General features: G+C 54.4%; 3 protein-coding genes across 5 annotated transcripts in view; all 3 read right to left on the bottom strand.

Annotated features, from left to right (window-relative positions):
• Positions 1-373: 373 nt before the first annotated feature.
• On the bottom strand, positions 374-3455 carry C7H19orf67 (chromosome 7 C19orf67 homolog). The gene is made up of 7 exons (XM_029069654.1): positions 3451-3455; positions 3028-3396; positions 2709-2895; positions 2132-2232; positions 1814-1999; positions 996-1139; positions 374-617 (listed from the first exon to the last, which is right to left on the bottom strand). Exons 1-7 carry the CDS (start codon positions 3453-3455, stop codon positions 428-430), a joined length of 1182 nt encoding a protein of 393 aa, XP_028925487.1. The 3' UTR covers positions 374-427.
• Positions 3456-3847: 392 nt separating this feature from the next.
• SAMD1 (sterile alpha motif domain containing 1) lies at positions 3848-7358 on the bottom strand. The gene is made up of 5 exons (XM_029068274.2): positions 6418-7358; positions 5566-5854; positions 5124-5220; positions 4844-4955; positions 3848-4458 (listed from the first exon to the last, which is right to left on the bottom strand). The coding sequence occupies exons 1-5, from the start codon at positions 7255-7257 to the stop codon at positions 4300-4302; spliced, it is 1497 nt and encodes a 498-aa protein (XP_028924107.1). The 5' UTR covers positions 7258-7358; the 3' UTR covers positions 3848-4299.
• Positions 7359-9135: 1777 nt separating this feature from the next.
• Positions 9136-27119, bottom strand: part of PRKACA (protein kinase cAMP-activated catalytic subunit alpha) — a 34070-nt gene continuing 16086 nt past the window's right edge. For all 3 annotated transcript variants that reach the window (XM_029068874.2, XM_029068876.2, XM_029068875.2), the window contains 9 exons: positions 17362-17423; positions 16034-16162; positions 15556-15654; positions 14960-15042; positions 12892-13018; positions 12672-12767; positions 12085-12207; positions 11329-11493; positions 9136-11049 (listed from right to left, as the gene is read on the bottom strand). In XM_029068874.2, coding sequence (XP_028924707.1) covers positions 10924-11049; positions 11329-11493; positions 12085-12207; positions 12672-12767; positions 12892-13018; positions 14960-15042; positions 15556-15654; positions 16034-16162; positions 17362-17423 — 1010 coding nt within the window. In that variant the 3' untranslated portion in view covers positions 9136-10923. The remainder of the gene's footprint in view (positions 11050-11328; positions 11494-12084; positions 12208-12671; positions 12768-12891; positions 13019-14959; positions 15043-15555; positions 15655-16033; positions 16163-17361; positions 17424-27119) is intronic.

Here is a 27119-nt window from a genome sequence, read left to right as displayed (position 1 = left end):
CTATGTGGGACCTGATTATCTTGTATCTACCCCAGCACCTAGTACAATGCTTGGCACAGAGTAAGTGCTTCACAAATGCGATGATGATGATGTACATATCTGTAGTTTATATTAAAGGCTATCTCCCCCACCCCAACACTGTAAGCTCGTTGTGGGTAGGGAATGTGTCTCTTTATTGTTACGTCGTACTCTTCCAAGTGCTTAGTACAATGCTCTGCACAACAGAGTAAGCGCTCACTAAATACGATTGAACGAATGAATGAATGAACGAATGACTGTGTGGTTTCATTCTGGTCTCAGGAGCCTCCAACTCCTAGCCTAACCTGACCCGGAAGACCACGGAGGGAGGGACGGAGATTAAGCCAGCCGGACCTGAGTTGAGAAAATGAACACAGAACACTTCTGGCTTTATTGTATCCAGGAAAAATTAAGACAAAAGGGGGAGCAGTTGCCGCAGGGGACGCTTTCTGCCTAAGGTGACGGGAGCCCAGTTTGCTGCCATATACTGGCCAGTTAGGACTTGCACCAGGAGATTAGTGGCCATCGTATGAGATGGCTCCTCAAAACCAATGGTCAACAGCTGCTGGTAGTCACCAGAAGGCTGAATGCACAGGACCCTGTGGAGGCAAGAAAGACCTGGTCAATGGGGTCTCCGCAAACGGGAGAGGGCAGACCACCTCACAGTTCACCATCAAGTGGCGCTGCCCCATCCAGCCCACCCCTCAGGTGTAGCATTTCAAATTCATTCAACAGTATTTATTGAGCGCTTACTGTGTGCAAAGCGCTGTACTAAGCACTTGGAATGTACAAATCGGTAACAGATAGAGACAGTCCCTGCCCTTTGACGGGCTTCAAATGCCATGGCCAGGACATATCTCTGACCTTACTCCCATTTTACCCCAACCCCGAAACTGCCCTCCCTGCCACTGCCTGGCTCTCGACAATGTTCTAGTTCCGAGACCACCCCGACCCGTACCCTGCCCTTCTGGGCTTACCAGGTGGAAATGTCTGAAATTTCATTCTTGTCAGGCACTAGAGGCACCCATCGCCCCAAGGACCAGATCTTTTGGGTTCTTGGGTACGTGTTGTTAGTCTTCTTGCCTTTTCTGGAGCTCGTATCGCGGTAGCAGAGGAAGTAACTGGGGAGGGGGCAAAGAGTTAACACTGATGTCTACCTGCCAGGCGGGGGGGGGGGGTGGCGGAGGGGGTGGGGAGGGGAGGGGAAGCGGGACGATTAGAACACAGCTTTGCCATTTTCTTTGTTCCAAGGAGGAGGCAGAGGAGTGGCCACGACCACTCTTGCTTGGACTCTCCCCAGTCCCGGGCCTGTAGGGGGGGTGTGGATGGAGAAGCAGGGAGAGTTTGCTCCCGGAATGTTCTTTATATCTGTCTGCAGGATGCTTTAGGATGAAAAAGGCTCCGCGCTCGCACTGTTCATGTGCAACCACATGATGGCAAGAAAGGCCAACTGCCAGGATTGCTCAAACCTGCATGGGCAACTGCCAAATCACCTCGGTGTGTGGTGGCCCACCAGTTTGGAACCAAGGTTGCGCCTCTGTGCGAAGGGATGGTAACTTGAACATCTCTCTTGATTTGCGGGTGGAGGATCTCTGCCCAGTAAATTTACTTTGCTGGTGGGGGGTGGGGGGCGGGGGGGAAGTCCTCGAGTGAGTGATTCACTTACTTTGGTTTGGTTGGGTGGGCCCTTGGATTTTTGGTAGAGAAGAGACTGTTTAGTGGTTATTTCATTGGGGTAGGTCACGGCTTAAAAGGCATGCTTTCATTTGGAAGGGTGGGAGCGGGGGAGACTCACTATTCCTCCTGGGCTACAAGATTCTTGCTCCCAGGTTGTGGGATGATCTCTAAGTTCCAGCGCATCTTCTTGTAGAGGAGGCGGGGGAGGCGACGGGATGTGTAAGGGTTCGGGGTGCAGTAGCGGAAGATGGAGATGTGATGAAAGGCACTGAGTGAGAACCTCCCACAGAAGAAACAGGAGATACTGAGGCAGACAGAGAGAGGAGGATAAGAGTAGAAGGGAATGGTGACAAGTCTGACCGAAGGAGAAATCCACTCTCCATCCTTGCTCCTCATCCAAGCCTAAACTTTCTTCCAGTGCCCCCTACCCTTATACCTAAGTGGATTGGTATCCTCCAAGGTGAGCAAGTTATTAGTGGCATACAGGATGATCAGCTGCTCCAGCCGCAGTGCCAGCTGTTGGGAGACATCCAGCAGCTGTGGGAGGGAATGTAGGGTGAGAGAAATCTGTTAGTTCAGATGCCCCCTGGGGGGAGGGAGGGAGGGAGGGACCTTTCTCTCATGGAAGTTGAGAGAGAGAGAGGAGTCCGGGAAGGGGAGAGGGGAGAGAGAGGAGTGAGGAGGAGGTAGGAGGGAAGGGGGAGAGAGGAGAGAAAGGACAAGAGAGGGCGAGGGAGACGGGGCAGGGGAGAGGAGGGGGAGGAGGGGGAAGGAAAGGGAGGGAGGAGGGAGGGGAGCAATAAGTGAGGAGGGAGGATGGACAGAGGACGGTAGAGGGGGGAGAAGAGAGGGGAGCAAGAAGGGAGGGGGAGGGGGAGGGGGCGGGAGGAGAAGGGGGGAGGGAGAAGGGAGGGTGTGAGGAGGGGGAAAGGTGTGAAAGAACGACGGGGGAGGGGGGAGGCTGGAAGGAGGGGAGGTCGATGGGTCTGAGCAATCTTCCTTCCTCATCTTACCTGATTGCGAACGGCGGCGGGCAGATTTTTGGGCAGATTTGCGAGATTTCCCGCCAAATTTCCTAGCAGATTTTCATTGGCCTGGCTTGACCCTCGGGCAGATGACTCCAGGTACTGAAAGAAGGGCTGACACATCTGCAGGAGCGTGGGCATAGCCGTGGCCACCTGCTTCTTCTGCATCTTGTCCCTAGGACCGTGTCCCGCCTTGTCACAACGAGTCGCTCTCCCAGGATCACCCCTCCCCCCACCCCGGCCCCACCTCGGCGGGTCGCGCCCCCCCCGACCCCCCCGCCCCCAAACACCCCGCCCCTCCGGGCACCTCAAAAGCAAGTAGCCCTGGAATTCATCGGCCTTCTTGAGCAAGTAGTGGAGCTGGTCGGTAATTGGTTTGAACAGGTTATCCTTGGGCGGGCGGGGCAGAAGGGTGACATGCCTCCTGAGGGCTCTAACGGTCTTTGGCGGGCATTTCCGGTTAGATTGGGAACGGCCATGACCCCCCCCGCCATTCTTCTGGGGGCTCTGGGCGGGGATGACTTTGACAGCGGGGGCGATGGCCAGGGTCCCCAGGATCTGGAGCTCCTTGTTACCCGACTGATTCACGATGGAGATAGGGATGGCGCTCCAGCAGCCCTGGAGGCCGGGCGGCGGGTGGCTGCCCCCCTCCACTTTGCGCCGAACGATCGGGGGCCTCGAAGGCCCTCAAGCCGTCCGGAAGAACGAGGTGGGCGCGTCGCCTCAGGGCCTCATTTGAATAGAAACCTGTGGAACGGCGGGGCGGGGCGGGCGTTACCCTCCCGCCACCGCCGCCAGAGACTTCCGTTGCCCTCCCCTCAACAAGCCGAAATCGACCCGAGAGGCGGCCGGCCGGCAGGGCCGCCCACGCCGAACGCCCGAACTCACACACGGGGGCCCGACGGCGTTTTTTTTTTTCTTTAAACTTTATTTAAAAAAAAAACAACAAACCTTCGGTGCAATATTAAAAAGCGACGCGGACGGCCGGGGCAACGACCGAGGCGGGGGCGGGGGCGGGAAGGAAAGAAAAAAGGGGAGGCGGGGGGGGGGGGCCCGGCTACCCCCCAGCGGCGACTCCAAGCGGGGGGTGTTTTCGGGGAAGGAGGGGAGACCCGGCGGAGGTGGGAGGGGGCGGGGGGGGTGGGTCCCTGCCTCCCACCGAAATCACTCAGGAGCTACATTTACAAGGTAGATTCCCGGCCGAGGTGGGGGGCGGAGGGGGGGGTGACCCCTTTCTCTGTCTCTCCGTGAAGTAGCCGGGGAGAAGGGCGGTGGTGGGTAGACGGGGTGAGGGAGGGGAGAGTTCCTCCCGACGTGAAATTAGTGGTCCGTTGCCCGCCCCCCCACCCGCTTGGAAAGCAAGGACGTGCGGGATGGAGATCCACAAGACAGACAAGGGGTGGGGTGGGGGAAATCAAGAGGGAGATCGGGAAGGGGGTGCAGGACGGGGGGCGCGCCCCCTCGTTGGGATATTCTCGTTGCAGGGAGGGCCCTTCCTCCTCGGAGAGCTTCCCCGACGAAGGGGGTTCTCAAGGGAGTTTCCGGTCACCTCCCTCGGGGATGGAGCGAGGTTGGAGGCTCAACCCAGGAAGCCATCGGGGTCGTCATCCTCAAAGTGGCCCTGCTGCAGCACCTTGATGTGGTGCTCGTAGATCTTGAGGGCGGGGCCGAGGCGGATGGACAGACCGGTCAGCACGTCTGTGCGCTGCATCAGGAGCAGGGACTTCCCGTCGATCTCCTGTGGGGGAGGGGAGGAGGTGAAGTGCATTTTTCCTCCCCGCCCCCTTAATGGTATTTGGGACAAGAGATCCCTGTCCCACACGGGACTCACAGTCTGAGGAGGAGGGAGTAGGATTTAATCCCCCTTTTTTCAGATGAGGTGTCTGAGGCCCAGAAGGGAAGCGACTTGCCCAGGGTCACGCGGCGGACGGGTGGCGGAACCGGGATCGGGTCCTTCGGCTCTCAGGCCCGGGCTCTTTCCACTAGGCCTCGCTGCTTCCCTGACAGCTTGGACCCCAACGGGGCCCGGAGGAAGAACTCCAGCTTTGAGGGAGCCCAAGGGCCACCGTTCAGGACTAGAAACAAACGGGATGCGTCGGCTCCGAGGGCGCGGGAATTCTCACCTGCTCCTGGAAAGCGGAGGCTTGCTCGGGGAAGCCGGCCTCAGTGAAGTACTCCACCACATCCATCACCGTCCACTCCACAGGGTCTGAAGGCTTCTCCTTCCGCCCGGAGCTGTGGACACTGATTTAGGTCAAATTTGGGAGCAGCTGCTCTCTCTCTCGCTGGCTCTCTCTCTCTCTCTCTCTCCCTCCCCACATCCCTGGACCCCAGCCATCCCCAACCACCATTCAAAGACCAGTCCTTCACTTCAGGTCCCCAACCCTCCCACCTCACACTCACGCGCAGCCAAAGGGTGTTCCATCTGCACCAGGCAGGGCTGGCTTCCCAGGAGGCAAAGGCACAGGCGAGGGGGGGTCGGGCCCTGCAGCAGCTGAAGCTGGAAACAAAGAAGGGGGGGGGGGGGAGGCGGTGAAGGAGTGTCACGCGGAATTCCCAGGTGTCCCTCCCTAACCCACGTCCTCCTCCCCTGCGACCAAGTCTTTAGGTTCGGTCACATCGGGGGTACCTAGGACAGCACCTACCTCCGGCAGCGGGGCGCCCCTAAACCCCGCTTAGGCCGTACAGTACCCCTCACTTTGGGGGGGGGGGGCCCTTCCTCCCTAATTTCCACTCCTCTTCATTCCTGTGCACATCAGGGTCTTTCCCCAGAGGCACTTTTCAACAGCCGATGGGAGAGTGACCCGATGGGGTCTCTCTGCTACAGGTCCCCCAAAGCCCATACCTGATCCCCCTTCTTTCTTCACCACGCCCACTGGGAAGGCCTCCCGAGTGCCATCTCCAGGGGCTAGCCGCTGACCCTCGTCCTGGCCCCTAGGCAGGGTTGGGGGGCTCCAGTCCCTTGGCCGCTCTTTCCTGCTATCCTTGGCCCGCTGTTCAGTCTCCCCATTTAGCTGGCACTGCCTGCTGGAAACCCCATCTCCCTCGGGCACTTCAGAACCCTCAGAGAGGGCGGACACTTCATCCTCATCCTCACTTTCCTCTTTCTCAGGCACTGGCTCTTCCCCAGCTTTCTGTAAGAGGAAGAGAAGGAAAGAGTGTGAGTGGGCCTGGCCCTGACTGACCATGCCTCGGAAGGCGGAACCCAAGGGAAGAGAAGGAAAGAGTGGGAGTGGGCCTAAGCTCCGAGTGACCGCACATCCGATTCTCTGCCACAACTCTCCTTTAGGCTGGCCGGGTCCTACGGTCGGGGGACGGGGAGGCTACAAGCTCCATTATGCTCTCTTCACCGATCGTCTAGAGTGGATGGGGGCAGGCCGCCCGGGGCCCTCGTTGGATCCTCTGCCCTCGGCCGGCCACCCGGCCCTCGGTGGGCACTGCCCTCCCTTCGGTCGGGGCCGATCCCAAGGGTGCCCCCGGCCCTGAACCCTGCCCCTCGACTCCTGGCTTCCTGTCCCGCCCCCCCCCCCCGGGCCACCGAAGGGTGGATGATCGCTTTCCTCCCCCCGCCCCCGGCACGCGGCCGTTTCCGCCCCCCCCCCCCGCTCTCTGTGCCCCCGTCGGTCTCTGTCGCTTCCCCCTCCCCGCCCCCGCCGCCCCGCGTACGGATCGCAGCCCCCGTGCCTCTTGCACTCACCTTACTTCGAGCCGCTCGGGGATTGGCGGCGGGAGCCCGTCCCGGGCGCTCCCCGCGGGACAGGGCTTGGCCTCCGAGGCGGGTCCGCTCCGGGCGGCCCCGAGCCACCGCCTCCTCCTCCAGCAGCCCCTGCACACGCCCGCGCGTTACCCGACCCCCGCCGCCGCTCCCGGCCCCGCCGCCGCCGCTCCCCCCGAGGTAGCGCACCACCTCCCTCAGGCTCACCGGCCGGACGGCCCCGCCCCGCTGCGCGCCGCCCTCCGGCAGGGGCGCCGGCAGGGTCTCTCGGGCAGCGGCCGGGGCCGGCCGGCGCGGGGCCGGCGGCGGAGCCCCCGCGGGGGGGGCGGCGGGGGAGAGGGGGCGCGGCCCGTTGGGCACGGACTGGTGCCCCGCCGAGCGGCGGTGCGGCCGGGACGCCGGGGGCCGGGGCGCTGTGGCAGCCGCAGCCGCCCGGGGAGCCCGGGGCGGGGATGCAACCGGTGCAAGCGGCGGCGCGGCGGCTGCGGCGCCCCGGGGGGCGCGCGGCGGGGCGGGCGGGGTGGCGCCCCGGCGCGGGGGCTGTACGCGCGCCGCGTTGCGGTAGGAAATGCTCCCCTTGTAGCTAACCCGGAGCACCGCGCGCTGCTGGATCAGCTTCTCCAGCTCGGCGCGCGTGCGCTCCGGCTCCGGCCCGTGTCGTCGCCGCACCATCCGGCAGATGCGCTCCAGGTCCGGCCGCGCCTTGCGCGAGCGCAGCGAGTCGATGGTGTCCAGGATCCACTCCTGGTAGCGGGGGGACGAGGCCGACGAGGCGGCGGTCGCCGCCGTCTCCGGCGGGGGCAGGGCCGGGGGCCCCGCCATGCCTCCCGCCCGGCCCGGCTGCACCGTGCGCGCCGCCTCCCTCCCAGCGCGACGCCCCCCCCTCCCCAACCCAACAGTCCGCTTTCCTCCCCTCCCTTCGCCGCTGCCCGCCTCCTCCTCCTGTTCGCCCTCCTCCCCCCCCGCCCCCCGGGGGGCGCAGCGCCTCGGTGGAGCAGCGGCGGCGCTGCTGCCTCTTTGAAAAAGAAAAAAAAAAGAAAAGAGGAAAAAAACGCGCACACATACACACTCACCCGGGCACGCACGCACACACACACACACACACACACACAAAAAGCTCCTCCGGAGCGCGCTCGAGTCCCGGAGCTGGGAGGTGGGGGGAGCGCGAGCTCCTCCCCGCCGCCGCCGCCGCACGCGCCGCCCGCCCCGCGGCCGGGACACTCCGGCCCCCCTTCCCTCTCACCCCCACGCGCCCGCTTTTAAGGTGGAGCCCGGGCCCCGCGCAGCGCGCGACTACCTCCCGCCGCCCTCCATTCCTTCCCTTTGCCTGCTCTCTCTCCCCCAGTCCCGCGCGCTTTTTAAGGAGGCGCCGCGGAGTTGGCGCCGAGGCGGGGGCGGGAATGGGGAGGGGGGAAGCGAGGGGGGGGGGCGGGGCGGCGGCGCCCTCCTCCTTCCACTATTGGGTATGGAACCCAGACGTCCCGCCGCCCAGGCCTCCACCTCTCCGGGCACGGAACTGCGCTCGGCACTAACGCCGGCGATAGGCGAGTGAAGCGTCCTGTTTCCTGGCCTCACTTTTTGGCCGCCCACGCCCACGGCCGCCGCCGGAGCCGGGAGGAGGATCCGGGAACCCCGGCCTCCCGTGTCTTCCCTCCACCCCACCTTCGCTCGAAAACCCCGACGCCCGACACCTAACTTTCTCCATTCCCTCGGATTAAGGGACGTGACCCCCATCGACGAGCCCGGGTTTTAAGCTCTCCCTTTACCAAAAAAAACATTCTTAGTATTAGCACATACGACACCCCACCCCCTTCCTATCTGACAGCCCGCCACTCTCCCCCCGCCCCTTCAGAGCCCTCCTAAAATCACACCTCCGTCAAGAGGCCTTCCCTAGATCCTTTCTTCTCCCCATCCGCCCTCCTCTCTGTGTCACCCGGGCCGTTGGATGGGTAGCCCTTTAGGCACTCTAGTCCACATCCTCAGACTCCATCATCTCCCCTACCTGAAGACGTTTTAATGTCTCCCCCGGTGGGCTGTAAGCGCCTCGTGGGCAGGGATCACGTCTACCACCTGTACCGCACTGCGCTTTCCCCAAGGGCCCGAGACGGCGCCCTGCACCCAATAAATGTTCCGTGAACACCATCGGTCGACTCATCGATAATGGTACTTGCGTCCTTTGTCGTGTCGGTGGAGAGCACTGCACTAAGCGCTTGGAAGAGGGCGGAGGCCCCGTGGACACGAGCCCTGCCCTAAACCTCCAACCTGAGGAGGAGGCGGTAGGAAGCCATCTTTCCAAACCTCCGTATATCTCAAGATACCCACCTTTCGGATTCGTCGCCCCGTACACGTTCCCCTGCAAGTTGGCCACGTCCTCAACCTTACTCCCCAAACCCTGTCGCCAGTCAATGGTGTTTACCGAATGTCTCTCGCCCAACTCTAAGGAGTTCTGGGGGTTAAGATGAAACAGCCCCTCTCTCTCTTCGGTTGCCTCTCCCGCTCCAGGGCGGAGGAGTTTGGGGCAGTGGTTGGGGTGGGAGAGTCGGGAAAGTCGGTTGGGAGGCCAGGCGGGTCCTATTTGGCTATCTGGGAAGGAGGAAACTCACCAATTTTTTTTCCTCCATCAGGTGATACATTTCAAACGCTCGTCGGCCTCGCCCCTCACTACTTCAGGGGTATATGGCGTGGTGGGGGAAGCCAGACTTTTTTTTTTAAACAAAACTTTATTGGTAATTGTTTTCAAATATGTTTACAACAAAGCACACCATTAAAGAGAAAGTCGTTTCCGTGAAACAAATTTCTACGCATCACACAGGTTTAAACTCCCGGGAATGCCCCCCTTCCACAGGCCTGAGAGATCCTTCTAGGCTCAAGCTGTTAGGTGTGAGGGCGGGGGCGCCCCAAAAAGGAAGGAGGTGGGGGGGGGGGAAGAGGTGGTTTGCTCCCCTGTTTTTTTAGTTACTTGCTAGTAAGAGGAAAAACATTCTTATTCCTAAATCAGACATCTAAACAGGTCTATGAGGAAGGTGATTGACAACTGTCAAACTGGGAAAAGCCAATGGCAGAATAAAACTGGTGCTCCCAGGGCAAAAGGAAGCAGTCGGATTTAGAGCTCCCCCAATTCTCCTGAAAGCAGATTCCAGGGTTAACTGGACCTCCTTTGATCTTTCTCCTTTTTTTTTTTTTGCAGGGGGGGCACACTCCCCAGGACACAAACCCCACCAGGTGATGGGAGATATGACACTGGGATTTAAAACTTTACAGATAAGAATAACAAGATAAAATTAAGGGGGCAGGGCTGAGAGGGAGGGAAGGCGGAAGGCCGAGGAGTTCTAAAGTTGAGGGCTGAACTGTCCCCAGGAATCAAGAATTCCCACAGAGAGGAAGGTCTCCCCGCCCCGGGGGAGGAAAGGGACTCCTCAGTTTGTGGGGATCCTAACTCAAATACCCCAAGAGGCGGTACTGTCTATACAGACTAAGCCCCGGGGGGGGCTGCTGTTCACAAGGGAGGGAGGTTTAAGATGATGGGATTGGGAATCCTGGAAGAGATCAAGGATCTTCAAAACATGGCAGGGAATCCCTACTCAGGGTATCCAGTTGTTTCAACAGCCTCTTGGATCAACAACGGCTGATGCTTCCCTACTCCTAGGCTTTAGGGGAGACCCTGGGGCTCAGGGTTCACAAGTTAAAATCCTCCCAGGATTCCTTCCCCTAACCTCTTCCTCCACCTCAGGCTGATCCGGCCACGTTTTTTAAAACTTTTTTTTTTGTTTTTTTTGGGGGGGGGATGGGAGAACAGGTCACATGAAGGGAAGGTGTAACTTAAATAATACTTTAAATTGTTTAAAAAAATATAAAGGCGCCACCAAAGACCTATCTAAAATTTTTTCTTTCCCCAGGAAGATCCCCACTCCTAGGGAAGATGGGTTTTGTTTTTTTGCCCTTGTCCCCAAAGGATGGGGGGCGGGGGAGGGAAGACTGCGTAAAATATGAGAAGCTGTTGAGTTCCCAGAGAAGAGTTGCCTCTGTCATCTGCTTTCCAGTGCTGGTGGGACCATTGGGAAGAAGGAGAAGATGGGCTAGGTAAAGACAATTCTGGTCCCTTATAGAAGGAAAAGAAGAAAAAAAAAAAGAACTCACACAGAAAGCTAGATTTGTTGAGACAGGGTCTAATTCGGGGCTTAGAAGTTGGGAAACTGATTTAAAACTGGCACGTGGCTGGATGAAGGAGAGGAGCAGGAAGGCTGCTCTCCAGCAAAGATAGGGGGAAAGAAAGCCACTGCAAAGAGAAAACAGTAGGGTACTGGGAATGGGGCCAGAGGTGGAGGAGGGATCTTTCTTGGTGCATAAATTCCCCCTCCTTTCCCCATTCCAGGTCTTAGTCTCCCACTACTACCTGAGGGAAAAAAAAACAAAAAAAACAAGGAAGTCTCTGGAGCTTTCCCAATCTAGTCCCCCTCCCCACAAAACAAAACCTCCCCTGGGGCACCCCTAGAAGTCGGCAAACTCCTTGGCGCATTTCTCAGAAATGGAGACCCGGATCTCCTCCTCCTCGTAGTCATCGAAGTTGCTTGTATCGCCTGGTCCTTTGCACTTTGGTATAAATGGAGCTTCCACCTGGAGAATGGCCGGAAGAAAAGAAATTCAGCCGCAAAGATAGAGAGGGGCCCTCTTCTCACTTCCCAATTTACCCTTACTGAGCAGCCCTAAAACTCCTTCCCCCATCTCTGATACCTGGCCAGCTTCCTGGCTTGCCCCCTGCCTCCACCCCTCCTGTTTTTCCTTTCCCCTCACAGTACTTCCCCCTATCATCCCAGGTCATTTGCTCTTCTCCCTCTAGCTCCCAAATTCAGCCTCTTTACTCTTCCCATCTCAGTCCTAGCCCAGGCAGCCCACCTTCCTCTGGTAAATGGCAATCCAATCAGTGGTGACGAACCACTTGTGGTTTTTGATGTCGCTGACACCGTTCTTGAGGTTCCCATAGCGCTTGGTGAGATCCACCTGGAGCAGGTTCCGGAGGAGGTCCTTCAAGTCCGAGCTGAAGTGGGAGGGGAACCGCACCTGCAGAGTCGGGGAGACGGGGTGGTCCAGGACTGTCAGGGTGCCTGAGCACCCTGAGCATTTTGAACGTTTGCCTCCCCCATTACAGCGTGAGCTCCTTGGAAGCAGGGAACCTGTCGCTTCTTTCTGCTATATGCTGCAATGGCATTTACTGAGTGCTTACTGGGCGCACGGCTCCGTACCGAGCGCTTGGGAGAGACCAATACAACTGAATTGGTAGGCACATCCCCTGCCCGCAATGAGGGGGAAACAACTATTAATATAAATTGATAATATATAAAGAGCTGTACACAACTGCTGCAGGGCTGAGGGTGGGTTGACGATCAAACGCCCAAAGCTCACAGATCCCAAGGCACTATATGTACTTTCTGGATTTCCCAAACACCTTGCACAGGGCCCCATACCGTGAGGGCACTCAAACGCTACCGCTATTACTGAAATCCCACCTCCTCCTCCTCCTCCCTCCTGACCAAGGAACATGCTCCATTACCCTGTACACAGGGGCTGGATCCAGGCCTCCTGGGTTCCCCGAAGCCAGGGATCAAAACCAAGGAGCCCACCACGGGGAGGCTGAAAGCCCACTCTCCTCACCTTCCCGGAGACAATCTTCTCATAGATCTGGATAGGCTGGTCGGCAAAGAAGGGGGGATAGCCAGCGACCATCTCATAGATCAGGACCCCCAGGGCCCACCAGTCCACAGCTTTATTGTAACCCTGGAATAATGGAGTTAGGGGGTAGAGAGCGTCAAAGCGGAAGGCTGGCTGAAGGTAATAATACTAATAAATAATAGTGATAACGGTCTTGGTTAAGCACTTTCTATGTGCCAAGCACTGTACTAAACGCTGGGGTAGCTACGAGATAATCAGGTCCCACAAGGGGCTCACAGTGTAAGAGGGTGAAGAGGTTTTGAATCCCCGTTCTGCAGATGAGGGAACTGAGGCACAGAGAAATGAAGTGACTTGTCCAAAGTCACACAGCAGACAAGCGGCGGATCTGGGAGTAGAACCCAGGTCCTCTGACTCCCAGGCCTGGGCTCTTTCAACTAGGCCATGCTGCTTCGAGGTGCAGGCAGAGGGCAAAGGAAATGCCAGGGAAGCTGGTCTTTAGAAAGGGGGCAAGAAACAGGGCAGCCGGGGAGAGAACTCGAGAAGGGGGATGGGGGTTTCCCAGTACTCGCCTTGCTCAGGATGATCTCAGGGGCCAGGTACTCTGGGGTACCACAGAGGGTCCAGGTTCGGCCTTTCACACGTTTGGCAAAACCAAAGTCCGTCACCTGTAGCCACGAGTAATAGATGCAGTCAAGGGTCGGCTGGGAGGGCCCAAGGAGGTACGGAAAGATTCAAAGTGCTTCCAACCCTATGGATGCCACAGAGGGATGACAAGAGCCCAGGGGGTACCTCGATATAGCCCTGCTGGTCAATGAGGAGATTCTCAGGCTTCAGGTCCCGGTAGATGAGGTCCAGCGAGTGCAGGTACTCAAAAGTCAGGACGATCTGGGCCGCGTAGAAGCGGGCGTGTGGCTCACTGTTGGGGAAGACAATAACAACAACATCACCTTGGGCCAGAAGGATTTGAATGCAAGGGATCTGATAAAACAGAGAAACACATTAGATTGACATTCTTATTTAACGTGATTTAGCGGGATAGAAGAAAAATGGAACATGCAGAACACCATATTCCTGGTGTGCTGTACGCTACGGTTCAAGGATCATTGTAGGTATCTTCTGTTTCCATATGAACTATTCTACGTGGAGCTGAGCAGTTGAAGTTAGAAGCGGGCATGTGGCTCACTGTTGGGGAAGAGGAGCGTGGGGTGATCTCACCTACCTTCTACACAACCAAAAACCAGATGGGCCGGTCCTTACAAACACTGCCTCTCTCTCTCTCTTTTAAATGATATTTATCAAGCACTTACTGTGCCAAGTACTGTACTAAGCACTGGGGTAGTAGGTACAAGATCATCAGGCTGGACACAGTCCATGTTCCACCTGGGGCTCAAGGCCTTAATCCCCATTTTACAGACGAGGTAACCGAGGCACAGAGAAGTTAAGTGACTTGCCCAAGGTCACACAGCAGACAAACCCAGGTCCTCTGACTCCCAGGTCTGTGCTTTTTCACCAAGGCCATGCTGCCTTTTTTTTTTTTAAATGGTATTTGTTAAGCACTATGTGCCAGGCACTGTAATAATAATTATAATAATTGTGGTATTTGTTAAGCACTTCCTCTGTGCAAAGCACTGTTCGTATCAAGCGCTGCGGTACAGACAAGCTAATCAAGTTGGACACAGTCCATGTCCCACAATGGGCTCCGCAATCTTAATCCTGATTTTACAGATGAGGTAACTGAGGCCCAGATATGTGAAGTGACTTGTCCAAGGTCACATAGCGGACAAGTGGCGGAGCTGGCATTAGAACCCAGGTCCTTCTGCCTCCCAGGCCCGTGCTCTATCCACCAGGCCACGCTGCTTCTACCCAATCTCCAGGTCAAGCTGGTCATTCTTACTGCACAATGTGCCCTCACCGTCCCTTTGAAAGAGACTCCCAAGCTCTCAAAATTCCGACCCCTGCTACCAGAGTACTCCAAATGCCCGGCCCTACTTAGAGATAGACTGCCCGATGGGGAGTTAGGCATTTTTCAGGGAAAAAAAAATATCCAGAAACTCATATTCATAGCAGAGAAGCACCATGCCTAGTGGATAGAGCATGGGCCTGGGAGTCAGAAGGACCTGGATTCTAATCCTGGCTCTGCTACTTGTCTGCTGTGTGACCTTGGGCAAGTCACTTCACTGTGCCTCAGTAACCTCGACTGTAAAATGGGGATTAACACGGTGAGGCCCAGGTGGGACAGGGACTGTGTCCTACCTAATTACCCCGTATCTACCCCAGCACTTAGAACGGTGCCTGGCACATAGTAAGTGCCTAAGGAATACCATAAAAAAATCCATCCAATATTCTATCCATAATTTTTTCCATTGCCCTACAGAAATACACATGCTCACTGTAAAAGATAAACTCCGCATCAGGAGTCCTTGTCTGACCACAGCAGCCTGGAAGTATACTGGTCCCAGACAACATGAGACAGAATCCCCACCCTCCCCTCCAAATCCCCTCTTAAACAAACAAACAAAAAAAGAGCAGGGAAAGAAAAGGTTGAGTGAAGCTCAATATACAAATCTAGCTGAAAATGCGATAGAGAATGATGCCTTGTGATGGAATTGTCATCATCGATCTCCTACGGCATAATCAATTCCCTTGCTGAAAGGAAGGCAAGGCATTGGGTTGTGGAAATAAGACCATGATATTCTGAAATGTTCATTATAACAAGTTTATCCTTATTCGAAATGTTATGTTAGTTCGGGGGCGGCAAGACTAGTGCCACGGGCAGGAAGATGATAAATCCACCTCTGACCCGGGTAGACATTCACACTCTGGGAGTAGAGGGTGGGTAGGGAAGGGAAATTCTTACCTGAACCGTCCAATCCGGCGAAGGTGGGAGAACATCTCTCCACCCGGGACGTACTCCATCACCATGTACAGGTTTGAGTTGTCCTATAAGGGTCACAGAGCAGATCAGAACCTTGCCCCCTCACGCAACTACCCAAAAAGGCACCTTTGATCCTCTCTCCTCCCTGGAAACTGGTGGGCCAGAACCTCCGAATTCCTGCCTCTCCTGTCTCCATATGCCCCTGGCCCTAATGTGGCTCAGTCCTCCCCCCCACACCCAGTCTTCTGCTTGAAGTGACACCCGCACCCAATCCCCACAGGCAAGATCTCCCCTGATGAAAGGGATCTGCCAACAATCGACCTAATGACTACTAATGTAAATTGCTAGTAACTGACTGATCTTCCCAGGCAGGAGGGAACAAGTCTAAGAGTGGCTGGGTGAGGAACCCATCCGATCCAGCCCGATTCCTTGGCTCTGGTCTCCTTGTCTCTGGTCTCTGAGGAGGGAGGAACAGGCAACTGGTGCCCTCGCCGACCTCCTCCCTGGGATCTCTTCTGGATTTCTAGCGGCTGGAGAGTCTACCTCTCGGCTCCCATCCCTGCCGAGGGCCCCAGTACCTTGAAGGAATACTCTAGACAGACAAGGAATGGAAAGTGAACAGCCTGTAGGATGCGCTTCTCATTCAGGGTGTGTTCAATCTGTTTGAGCTTCACCACCTGTGCATGGAGGGGGGGCAGAAGGAAGTGAAAAAGCAAAGGGATATGTAGCCACTCGGTGGGGGTGGGGTGGGGATGCCCACCCCACCTTGCAATCAGGGAGAGATGGGCAGAATCTGGTTGCTCTCAGCTCAGTGGAGCAAGAGACAGATCCCAGATCTCATCTTCCTCCTCGGCCCGCCCAGTCAGAAATCTGAGTTCTGTTCTGGGGGAGATGCCAGGACAAACTTGGGTCTTATCTCCTCCCCGGTATTAGCCGGGGAGCCTTCGCTCCATCTCAGGGTCTAACCCGTTTGGGATGCGGGGACCCTGGGGATGGACGTTGAGGGTGGGGGCGGGGGCGGGGAGGGCGGGGGGGGAGTCCAGCATCACCGCTCACCTTCTGTTTATCGAGGATTTTCATGGCAAAGTGGTTCCCCGTCTCCTTGTGCTTCACTAACATCACCCGCCCAAACGAGCCTGTCCCCAGGGTCTTGATACGTTCAAACTGATCCAAATGGGCCGTGTTCTGCAGGGGGAGGGCAGAGAGATCCCAACTACTCCTACCTCATTCTCCCCATCCCCACCGCCCACCCCCTGCACCCCAAAGGGGGACATCCTCGCCTCTTTTCCCCCCGTCTACGGACCCTCGACTCGAAGTGGCTTTCCTTTTCTTACCACCAGAGGGGGGTCCGCTCCAGCCTTTGTCGGCGAGTGGGTGGAAATGTGTGTGAGGTGGGGGGAGAGAAGATGGCAGAAGGCGCCGCGTTCCACAGGAGAATATGGAAGGGAAGGCATCTGGCCCCAGCACTGGGTCCAGGAGCTCCTGGAAGCAGCCGAGGGGGCGCACCCGGCAAAGGGGAAGCCGCGTGGCCTCGTGGGAAGGGCCCAGGCCTGGGAGTCTGAGGCCCTGGGTTCTAATCCCCGCTCTGCCAAACGGTTGCTGGGTGACCTTGGGCGGGTCCCTTCGCTTCTCCGGGCCTCTCGGTTCTCCGGGCCTCTTGGTTCTCCCGTTCTCCATCCTACTTAGACTGTGAGCCCCATGAGGTGCAGGGGCCGTGTCCAACCTACTTCACCGGAATCTACCCCGGTGCTCGGAACAGTGCCGACTCACAGGAAGCACCTAAGTACCATTAAAAAAAAAAAGTCTAGGCTCCCTGCCAGGGTTGGCAGTAAAGATAATAATAATAATGTTGGTATTTGTTAAGCGCTATGTGCAGAGCACTGTTCTAAGCACTGGGGTAGATACAGTGTCATCAGGTTGTCCCACGTGGGGCTCACAGCCTTCATCCCCATTTTACAGATGAGGTCACTGAGGCACCGAGAAGTGAAGTGACTTGCCCACAGTCACACAGCTGACAAGTGGCAGAGCTGGGATTCAAACCCATGACTTTGGACTCCCAAGCCCGGGCTCTTTCCACTGCGCCACGCTGCTTGGGGGAGTCGGGGGCGGGGGGGAGATTTAAACTTTTCCTTCTGGATCAGGGAACACAGAGGATGTGGAAGTGAAACTGACCCAAAATAAAGTGAACTGATTAGGCTGTTGCCTCCACTGATGCTATCACCTCTCTTCCGCCCCCCTCCTCCGCTCCCCCCAATTCCAGTGACAGTGGAGAGAGTTTAGACTTCCTCTGTGGACAGCTGATGATTTCCAGCCCCCTTCAGACACTCAGCCTTGCACCTGAGGTCCCAGAGATGGGGGTGTGGTGGGGGGGGGGGGGAGAGTACCTGAGATGGATTTTCCCATTTCCGAAGGAAGTCTTCTTTGGCTTTGGCTAGAAACTCTTTCACTGGAATGAGAAGAAAACATAGTTAGGAAACCACGGGATTCATACGGGGCAAAATGAAGGAGGGTGAAAGAGAACAGAGCCGAGGGAGTCCACATTCCCAGTCAGAGATGGAAGGGCATGGCATGGAGGAGGGTGAAAGAGAACAGAACAGAGCCGAGGGAGTCCACATTCCCAGTCAGAGATGGAAGGGCATGGCGTGGGGAGGCTGCGGTTCTACGGAGAAGACAGATGCAGACTAGATCATAAGGGAGAATGGGGAAGCATTCAGGAGAGGGTGCCGGACACCTGGGAGAACTGCATCCCTCCCGCGGGGGCTGGATAACCGTTTGGTCAGAGCCAAAGGTCATAGCTGCCATTCCAGCAGGGATGCAGAGTCTCTGGAGGGAACCCAGCCTGGACACATCCCCTGCCACACAGGCAGAGCTAGAGGTTGGGAAGGAGACTCGGGGTGGGGGGAGGGAATTGGAGCCACTGGACTGCTCTCCCCTACCTCGGGGCTCTGGCTTACATTCTGTGGGTGCTGAAACAGGCCATGGTATTTATAGCCTCAGGCTGTGGCTGTTTGATTGGGCCTCCTCTCTTTAAAGGATCCTGGCCCTTGGATGGTTCCAGTGTTCCAGTAGCCCCTTCCACCCACCACTGTTCTATTCTGTTCTGTTCCAATGACTTTAGGCCCTGCCCTTGGGGGGTGGATTATTTCACCCTACAGGTTTTGTCATTTCTGACCCAAAGGCTCCTTCCACCTCTCCCTCCACCCCCAACTCCTAGCTCTCTTGTTCACTGTCGTCCACCCCCACCTCCCACCCTCCACATGCCACTCCACTATTCTTCAGTCAGGGTGAGGAGAGCACATGGCAGGGGCAGTGACGGAGCAAGAGGGCAAAGCGGCTGTGAGGGAGGGATACCTGCAAAATCACAAGGGGAAATGAAGGAGAGGGTTGGCGTTTCAGAAAAATGGCTCCTTCCAACAGAGGTGGAATGAGGAACCTACTCCGTGAGGGAATTGAGGGCTGAATCGGAGTGAGAGAGAAGGTCAGGCCCTGGGAAGCTCAACTGACCCTTGGAATGAAACCTAAGAGTCCCCCCTCTTCCACTGGACTGTCCAGAGGGCAAGAAAGGGGACTCTACCCCCCCCCTCAATTCCCAGCAAAGTCGGGGAGGTGGGGTGTTTCAGGCTTCAGGAATGGGGTAAACTCGGGAGGTCAAGGAACTCTCTTCTCAGACTCGACCCACTGTGCGAGGTCCAGGAGACTGGACTCCCTGGATCAACCCGGGTCCACTCTCCAGCCTCAGGGACCGGGGAAACAGTCCACCCACCACAGCCGCGCCATCCCCCGCCCCCAACCAAGGAGAAGAACCGGACTTAGCTTTGTTCCTGTGGTTCAGCTGGGTTCAGGTATCCGCCTGCACACCCTGCCAGGACTGCCGGCTCTCCGGACCCACCCCCCTCCCCCCCGCCTCAAAAGTGGGGGGATCCAAAGGTTCCGAGATCACACGCGCTGCCTGGGAGAAAACTTTCCTTCCTACCCCAGCACTTAGCATGAGCTAAGCCCTCAACAAGCCTGCGTTTCGTCCCACCCCACCTCCTGAAAGAATCCTGATCCCCAAGAGCTTGAGAAAGGCTCAGAGGCCAAGGGGGACTGGGGGAAGGGGTTGGAGGGGAGGGCAGGGGGGAGAAATGGTGGCAGTGGAGCCGTCTGAACAATAGACAGGAGGGAAAGAAGAGCGAGAGATGCAAACAGGCAGGAGCTTTAAATAGATTCAGGCAGCAGCCGTGGATTTCTCCTTATCCAACCCTGGGACCGGCAGTATGCCCGGGTCAGAGATGGAATCTGGAAGCTGGGGCATAGGACGGTGGCAGAGCAAGCTGGAGCGGCGCACTGAAACAACCTGTCATATCAAAAAGCATCCACCCCCACACAGGTAGGAGGTGGGAGAGGCGTTATCAGAAACACCCAGAGGGCCCCAAACCCACCTCTGCTTTCTGCTTCCTGGGGGGCGTGCGCCCCCACGGTGGAGGGATCCAGGGCCTCCTCCCTCTAAAAGGAACGATCCCAGAGGGAAAGGAGAAGGCTCCGGGGTTGGCCGTGGATCCTTCCACCGGAGGATCAGGGGTGATCCGGGAAGGAAAGCCTGGAGCTAGAGGTGCTGGCTTATGGCTTGGGACCCCAGAGGGTGCGGCGCAGGTAACCGATGAAGCGGAGAGTCAGGTGGGTCCAGAGGAGGAGATGCAGCCACAGCTGGAAGGTCGTCTCTGAAGCCCCCACTTGGTCCCTCGACTCCATGCCCCGCTGGATCTCTCTGGGATCCTTCTGGTGGGGGAGGACCCAAGAATTGGGAAGGAGATGAGATAGGCAGAGAGATGGGAGCAGCGGTGTCAGTGGGGAGAGACCGGGGGAGGGAAAGGAGGAGCTGGTTGCCACGGCAGCACTTAAAGGTACCTGTTCCCTGCCTGGCAACTGTTCTAAGAGTAACAGCTCAACTCCCAGGGGAGCCCCCACTCGGTGTTTCGTAGGGGCAAATGAGGAACCAGGGGAGGAAATCTCCAACTGCTTTTTCTTCTTTTTTTATGCTACGCGTGAAGCGCTATATGGCAGGTACTGTACTAAGCACTGGGGTAGACACAAACTCATCAGGTTGGACAGAGTCACTGTCCCACACTGGGCTCACGGTCTTAATCCCCGTTTTATAGATGAGGTAAACTGAGGCCCAGAGAAGTTAATCGACTTGCCCAAGGTTGCACAGCAGGCACGTGGTGGAGCCGAGAGTAGAACCCAGGTCCCTATGACTCCCAGAGCCGTGCTCTATCCACGGGGCTAAGGTGCTTTGCTGCTTTCTTCTTCCCCTGATTCCAAGACACTCCAGAGCTGAGCGCCAGCTTCCGGGTCCAGGGGAATCCCGGTTCCACAGCTCCCAGGGCTTCCCCGTCTCTGGTTGGGGCGGGGGTAAAGGAGGAAGGTGTTCGACTGCCCTGAAGGATGGTGAAGGAAGCTGGATATGCTTCCCTGGGGTATGCCCTAAGGGGAGTCCTTACCTGTAGAAGGAGCAGCAGGGATGGGGTTAACGTGCAGGAGCAGGGAAAGCAACTACAGAGGATCCCTCAGGGATCAATGCCCCAAGAGAGTCATTAAAAGGCTGGAAGGGGAGATGGAACTGCTTGATAGAGAGGCAGTAAAGATGGTGCAGGGAAAGCCATTAAGAATTTCCCTTCCCTCATTTCCTTACAGACCCAAGCCAGGGGTAGAGCTACTCATCCATTGAATTTACTGAGTGCTTACTGGGTGCAGAGGACTATGCTAAGCATCTGGGAGAGTACCCTATAACAGAGTTGATAGACACATTCCCTACCCACAAGGGGCTTCAGGTCTAGAGGGGAAGACAGAGATGAAAATAAATTGTGGATATGTACATAAGTGCTCTGTGGCTCAAGGTGAGGTGAATAAAGGGTACAGATCGAAGTGCAAGGGGGAACAGCGCAGAAGGGATGGGGAGCAGAGGAAATGAGGGTTTAGTCGGGGAAGGCCTCTTGGAGGAGATGTCGTTCTGATAAGGTTTTGAAGGTGGGGAGAGTGATCCTCTGTGGGACATGAAGGGAGAGGGAGTTCCAGGCCAGAAGCAGGACGTGGGTGAAGGGCTGGAAACGAGTCGGAAGAGATCGAAGTACAGCGAGTAGGTTGGTGTTAGAGGAGCGAAGTGAACGTGTTGGGTTGTAGTAGGAAAGCAGTGAGGTTAAGGTAGGAGGAGGCAAGGTGACTGAGTAATTTAAAGCTGATGGTAAGGCATTTCCGTTTGATGCGGAGGTAGAGGGGTTCTTGAGGAGTGAAGAAACATGAACCTAGAAAAATGATCCGGGCAGCAAAGTGAAGTATGGACTGGAGTTGGGGGAGAGACAGGAGGCAGGGAGGGCAGCGAGGAGGCTCATGCCACAGTCAAGACGGGGCATGATAAGCGCTTGGATCAACACAGTGGCAGTCTGGATGAAGAGGAAAGGATGGATTTTAGCGATGTTGTGAAGTTTGAACTGACAGGATCTGGTGAACATGGGGGTTGCATGAGAGAGATGAGTCAAGTATCACACCGAGGTTACGGGCTCGAGAGGGAGGGAGGATGGTGGTGCTGTCTACAGTGATGGATAAATCAAGGGGCAGGTAGGGTTTGGGTGGGAAGATGAGTTTTAAATTCTTACCACCTCTTTCCTTCACACTAAGCCCTCAGGTACCACAGATTGCAATTGGATGCTCAAGCAAAATGGAGGCACTGGGGTTGGGAAAACACCCTAAATGAAAATGCCTCTCAGGAGGGCAAAAAAAAGAAAAGAAAAAACAGTGAGAGAGAGACCAGAGCTTCCAAAGAATAAAAGAAAGTGAAACCAACCATCTCTGCCAGTTCCCCTCCTTTACAGGATTATCACCCTCAACAAATCAATCAATGAGTGATATTTCTTGAGCGCTTATTGTGGGGACAGCACTGTACTAAGCACTGGGGAAAGTACAAGTCAACAGAGTCGGTAGATGTGGGGTTTACAGTCTCTGGTGTTTACAGTCTACAGTACAAACCAACCCCAGTCCATTCGAATTGTTAGAGGGTTTCACTCTCTCAAAGCATCTCAAACTACTCTGCAAGCGACTCTGCATTCCCTGTAGAAAAGGAAAGGGGAAGGATCCCACCAGGGAAGGTGAGAGGTCATGATGGTGGAGGGGAAACCTCATAAATAAAAGTCTTAATTCTCGTATTTTGAAAATTTGAAGGGAAGCGGATTTAGGTTGGAAAGTACAAAAACAAAGAAGAAATGCCAGTAACTGTTCCCTGAATCCCAGCCACCAAATCTGAAGAGAGGGCAGGGAGAGGGGTCACAATCTGCTCACTTTTTAATTGGTCTTACAATGTGAAGTTTCAATTTCCAATGATCTCTTTAATCCAAGAAAAAATACTCACAAAAATTTTAATCTTCACCACAAATCACCTAAATCAACAAACTCTGAAGTGTCACGATTACAGGAAAACAAAAACAGAAAGAAAAACATTCAAATCTAAAGGCGTTTGCAAAAAACCAGGAAACACGACGGACAAAAACCCTCACACAGAAAAACAAACATTTTAAACAAACATTTAAAAGACCTATCATCAGTCACCAAAATGTGGGGGGAAAAACTCACAAACCAGAAAAACATCAACTATACAACCCCAAAATCAGGAGAACAAAAGCCCACCCCCAAAATAACCCCTCCCTTCCACATTTATTAGTATTTATTAAACACTTACTGGGTACAGAACACTGTACTAAGCACTAGGGAGAGTCGGTAAGAGAGTTGGTGACACATTCCCCGCCCACAAGGAGCTTATAGACTAGAGGGGGAGAGAGATATTGAAATAAATAACGGATATGTACATAAGTGCTGTGGCGCTGAGGGTTGGGTGAATAAAAGGTTTAGATTCAAGTGCAAGGGTGATGAAGAAGGGAGAGGGAGTAGGGAAAATGAAATCTTAGTGGGGGAAGGCTTCTTGGAGGAGGTGTGCTTTTAATATGGCTGTGAAGGAAGTGAGAGAGGTGGCCCGTTAGATATGAAGCGGGAGGGAGTTCCAGGCCGGAGGTAGGATGTGGGCGAGGGGTCGAGCGGCATGAGAGGTGAGATCAAGGGACAGTAAGTATTTTGGCCTTAGAAGAGTGAAGTGAGCATCCTGGGCTGTAGCAGGAAATCAGCGTCATGGGAAATAAGTGAGGTAAAATAGGAGGGGGCAAGGTGATTGAGCGCTTTAAAGCTGGTGGTAAGGAGTTTCTGTTTGATGCTGAGGTGGAGGGGCAACTGGAGGTTCTTGAGGAGGGGGAAAACGTGAACTGAACATTTTCTTAGAAAAATCAATCGTTCAGCAGAGCGAAGTGTGGACTGGAATGGGGACAGACAGGAGGCAGGGAGATCAGCAAGGAGGCTGATGGAGTAGTCAAGGCAAAAAAGGAGGTGCTTTGATCAGCTTAGTAGCAGTTTGGATGGAGGGGAAATGGCGGATTTTAATGATGTTTTGAAGGTAGAACTGGGTGACAGATTGAATACGTGGGTTGAATGAGAGAGATGAGTCGAGGATAATGCCAAGGTTACAGGCTTCTGAGACAGGGAGGATGATGGGGCCCGTCTACAGTGATGGGAAAGTCAGAGGGAGGGCAGGAAGATGAGGAATTCTGTTTTGAACGTGTTAGGTTTGAAGTGTCGACGGGACATCCGAGTAGAGACGTCCTGAAGGCAGGAGGAAATACGAAACTGCAGACAAAGAGAAAGATCAGGGCTGGAGATGTAGATTTGGGAATTATCCTCACAGAGATGGTAGTTGAAGCCATGGGAGTGAAGGAGTTCTACAACAGAGTGGTTGAGGATTGGCCAAAAGAAGGGGACCCAGAACTGAGCCTGAGGGACTTCCACATTTAGGAGATGGGAAGCAGAAGAGGAGCCCGTGAAGAGACTGCAAATGAGTGGCTGGAGAGCTAAGAGGAGAACCAGGGGAGAAGCGGCGTGGCCTAGTGGATAGAGCCCGGGCCTGGGAGTCAGAAGGACCTGGACTCTCATCCCGTTTCCATCACTTATCTGCTATGTGACCTTGGACAAGTCACTTAACTTCTCTATGCCTCAGTTACCTCACCTGTTAAATGGGGATTAAGACTGTGAGCCTCATGTGGGAAAGGAACTGGGTCCAACCTGATGACCTTGTTTCTACCCTAGCGCATAGAAGAGTGCCTGGCACACAGTAAGCGCTTAATCTCATAAAATATAAATAAAAAGACAGTGTCAGTGAAGCCAAGGTTGGATGTTTCCAGGAGAAGGGGGTGGTTCACAGTGGCGAAAGCAGCTGAGAGGTCGAGGAGGATTTGGATGGAGTAGAGGCAACTGAATTTGGCAAGCAGATCATGGGTGACCTTTGAGAGGGCAGTGAACATGGAGTGATAGGGGTGGAAGCCAGATTGGAGACTGGAAAGAGAGAATTGGAGGAGAGGAAATGAAGGCAGTGGGTGTAGACAACTTGCTCAAGGAGACTGTAGTTTGAAATGGTAGGAGGGAGATAACGGGGAGCTGTGCGGTCAAGGGAGGATTTGTTTTTTTGTTTTTTTTTAGGATGGGGAGACATGAGCATGTTTGAAAGCAGAGGGGAAGAAGCCACTGGAGAGTGAACAGTTGAAGATGGCAGTCAGGGAGGGAGCAAGGGAGGGGGCAAGTGTTTTGATAAGGAGGAATGGGATGGGGTTGAAAGTACAGGTGGAGAGCATAGATTTTGAGAAGTGGTGGGAGATTTCTTCTTGAGATTCTGCTGGGAAAGATGGGAGAGTCAGAGGAGACAGGAGGAGGGTGGCACTGGAGAGGAGCAGGGAGGAATTTAAAGAGATCATACCTGATGGCTTCAATTTTCTCAATAAAGTATGTGTCCAGGTCATTAGGGGCAAAAGATAGGAGGGGTGGGAATATGGGGACAAGGGGATTGAGGAGTGAGTTAAAAGGGGAAAGGGAAGCAGTATGGCCTAGTGGATAAAGCACAAACCTGGGAGCCAGAGAATCTGGGTCCTGATCATGGCTTCACCACTTTGCTGTGCGACTCTGGGCAAGTCACAACTTCTCTGTGCCACCATGTCCTCAACTGCAAAATGGGGATTCAATGCCTGTTCTTCCTACTCAGACTGTGAGCCGGATGTGGGACAGGGTCTGTGTCAGATCCGATTAATTTTTACTTACTCCGGCGCTTAGAACAGTGTTTGACATATATATAGTAAGTGTTTAACAAGTAATAAAAATAATAATTGTGGCATTTGTTAAGCACTATGAGCCAGGTACGGTACTAAGTGCTGGATACAAGCAAATCAGGTTGGACAGAGTCCCTGTCCCACATGGGGCTCACAGTCTTCATCCCCATTTTACAGATGAAGTAACTGAAGCACAGAGAAGTTAACTGACTTGCTCAGGGTCACACAAGAGACAAGTGATGGAGCCGGGATTAGAACTCAGGTCCTTCTGACTCCCAGGTCCGTGTTCTAAGCCACTAAGCCACACTGCTTATCTAAGTGCCATATTAAAAAAAAATCTGAAACAACTGGTGAGGGAAATAGGCACAGGAGTCAATAAGGATGGAGAAACAACAACATAATAATATTAAGCCCCCCCTCCTCAACTCCCCATCCCTTCCGCGTCACCTCGACTCGCTCCCTTTGCTCTTCCCCACCTCTGCCTGCCTCACAGCACTTAAGTATATATGTACATAGTATATATGTACATATCTATAATTCTATTTATTTATATGGATGCCTGTTTACTCATTTTGATGTCCCTCTCCCTTCCTCTAGACTGTAAGCCCATTGTGGGCAAGGATCGTCTCTATTGCTGTATTATACTTTCCAAATGCTTAGTACAGTGCTCTGCACACAGTAAGCGCTCAATAAATACGAATGAATGAATTGTTGGGCAGAGGAGAGGGCAGAGCTACAGTAGGTTAGGGTGAATTTAAGATGGAAGAGGCCAACCTGATATTAAAAATAATAATAATAATAAAAATAACATATACTTATGGTATTTGTTAAGCACTTACTATGTGCCAGGCACTGTAGTAAGCCCTGGCGTAGATACAATATAATCAGGATGGACAAAGTCCACATCTCACATGGGGCTCACAGTCTTCATCCCCATTTTACAGATGAGGTAACTGAGGCACAGAGTGACTTGCCCAGGGTCACATAGCAGACAAGTGGCAGAGCCGGGATTAGAACCCAGGTCCTTCTGGCGCCCAGACCCGTATTCTCTCCACTAGACCACGCTGCTTTTCTAAATACCATATTAAAAAAAAAAAGTCTAAAACAACTGGCAAGGGAAATGGGCATGGAAGTCAATAAGGATGGAAAAAAAAATATTGACGGGCAGAGGAGAGGGCAGAGCTACAGTAGGTGAGGGTGAATTTCAGATGGAAGAAGTCAGCCTATTAAAAAAAAAATATGGTATTTGTTAAGTACTTACTATGTGCCAGGCACCACACTAAGCACTGGCTTAGGTACAATATAATCAGGTTGGACACAGTCCCTATCCTACATGGGGCTCATTGTCTTCACTCCCATTTTACACGTGAGGTAACTGAGGCATAGAGAAGTTAACTGACTTGCCCAGGGTCACAAAACAGACAAGTGGCAGATCTGGAATTAGATTCCATGTCCTTCTGACTCCAAGGCCTGTGTCTGCCCCTAAGCCACACTGTTTCCCCAAGTACCATTTTTAATTTTTTTTTTAAAAAGTCTGAAACAACTGGTGAAGGAAATAGGCATGGGAGACAATAAGAGTGGAGAAATAATATCGCTGGGCAGAGGAGAGGGCAGACTACAGTAGGTGAGGGTGAATTTGAGATAGAAGAGGTTGGCCTGATATTAAAAAAAAATAAAAATTATGGTATTTGTTAAGCAGTTACTATGTGCCAGGCACTGTACTAAGTGCTGGGGTAGATCGAATATGGAGGCTAAAAGGGATTATGACTTTAGAAAATCAGGGCAGGTCAAAAAAAAATTGGAGGTGTCTCTGGGAGATCAGGACAGATGTGCAGGGAGCGGGTGAGGGAAATCAAAGTCGCAAACCTCCAAATCTAACTTTAAACTAGAAAATCCGTTTCCCCCCACCTTTTAATAGCCACCCTCTACCCCATTTCTCTGGTTCTTCCCCTCCCCAGTGGGCCCTCTCCACTCTA

The sequence above is a fragment of the Ornithorhynchus anatinus genome, chromosome 7, assembly GCF_004115215.2.
Source record: "Ornithorhynchus anatinus isolate Pmale09 chromosome 7, mOrnAna1.pri.v4, whole genome shotgun sequence".
NCBI classification, from domain to species: Eukaryota; Metazoa; Chordata; class Mammalia; order Monotremata; family Ornithorhynchidae; genus Ornithorhynchus; species Ornithorhynchus anatinus.
Note: the sequence above shows the minus strand (reverse complement) of the source record. Positions and strands in the feature narration are given on the sequence as shown.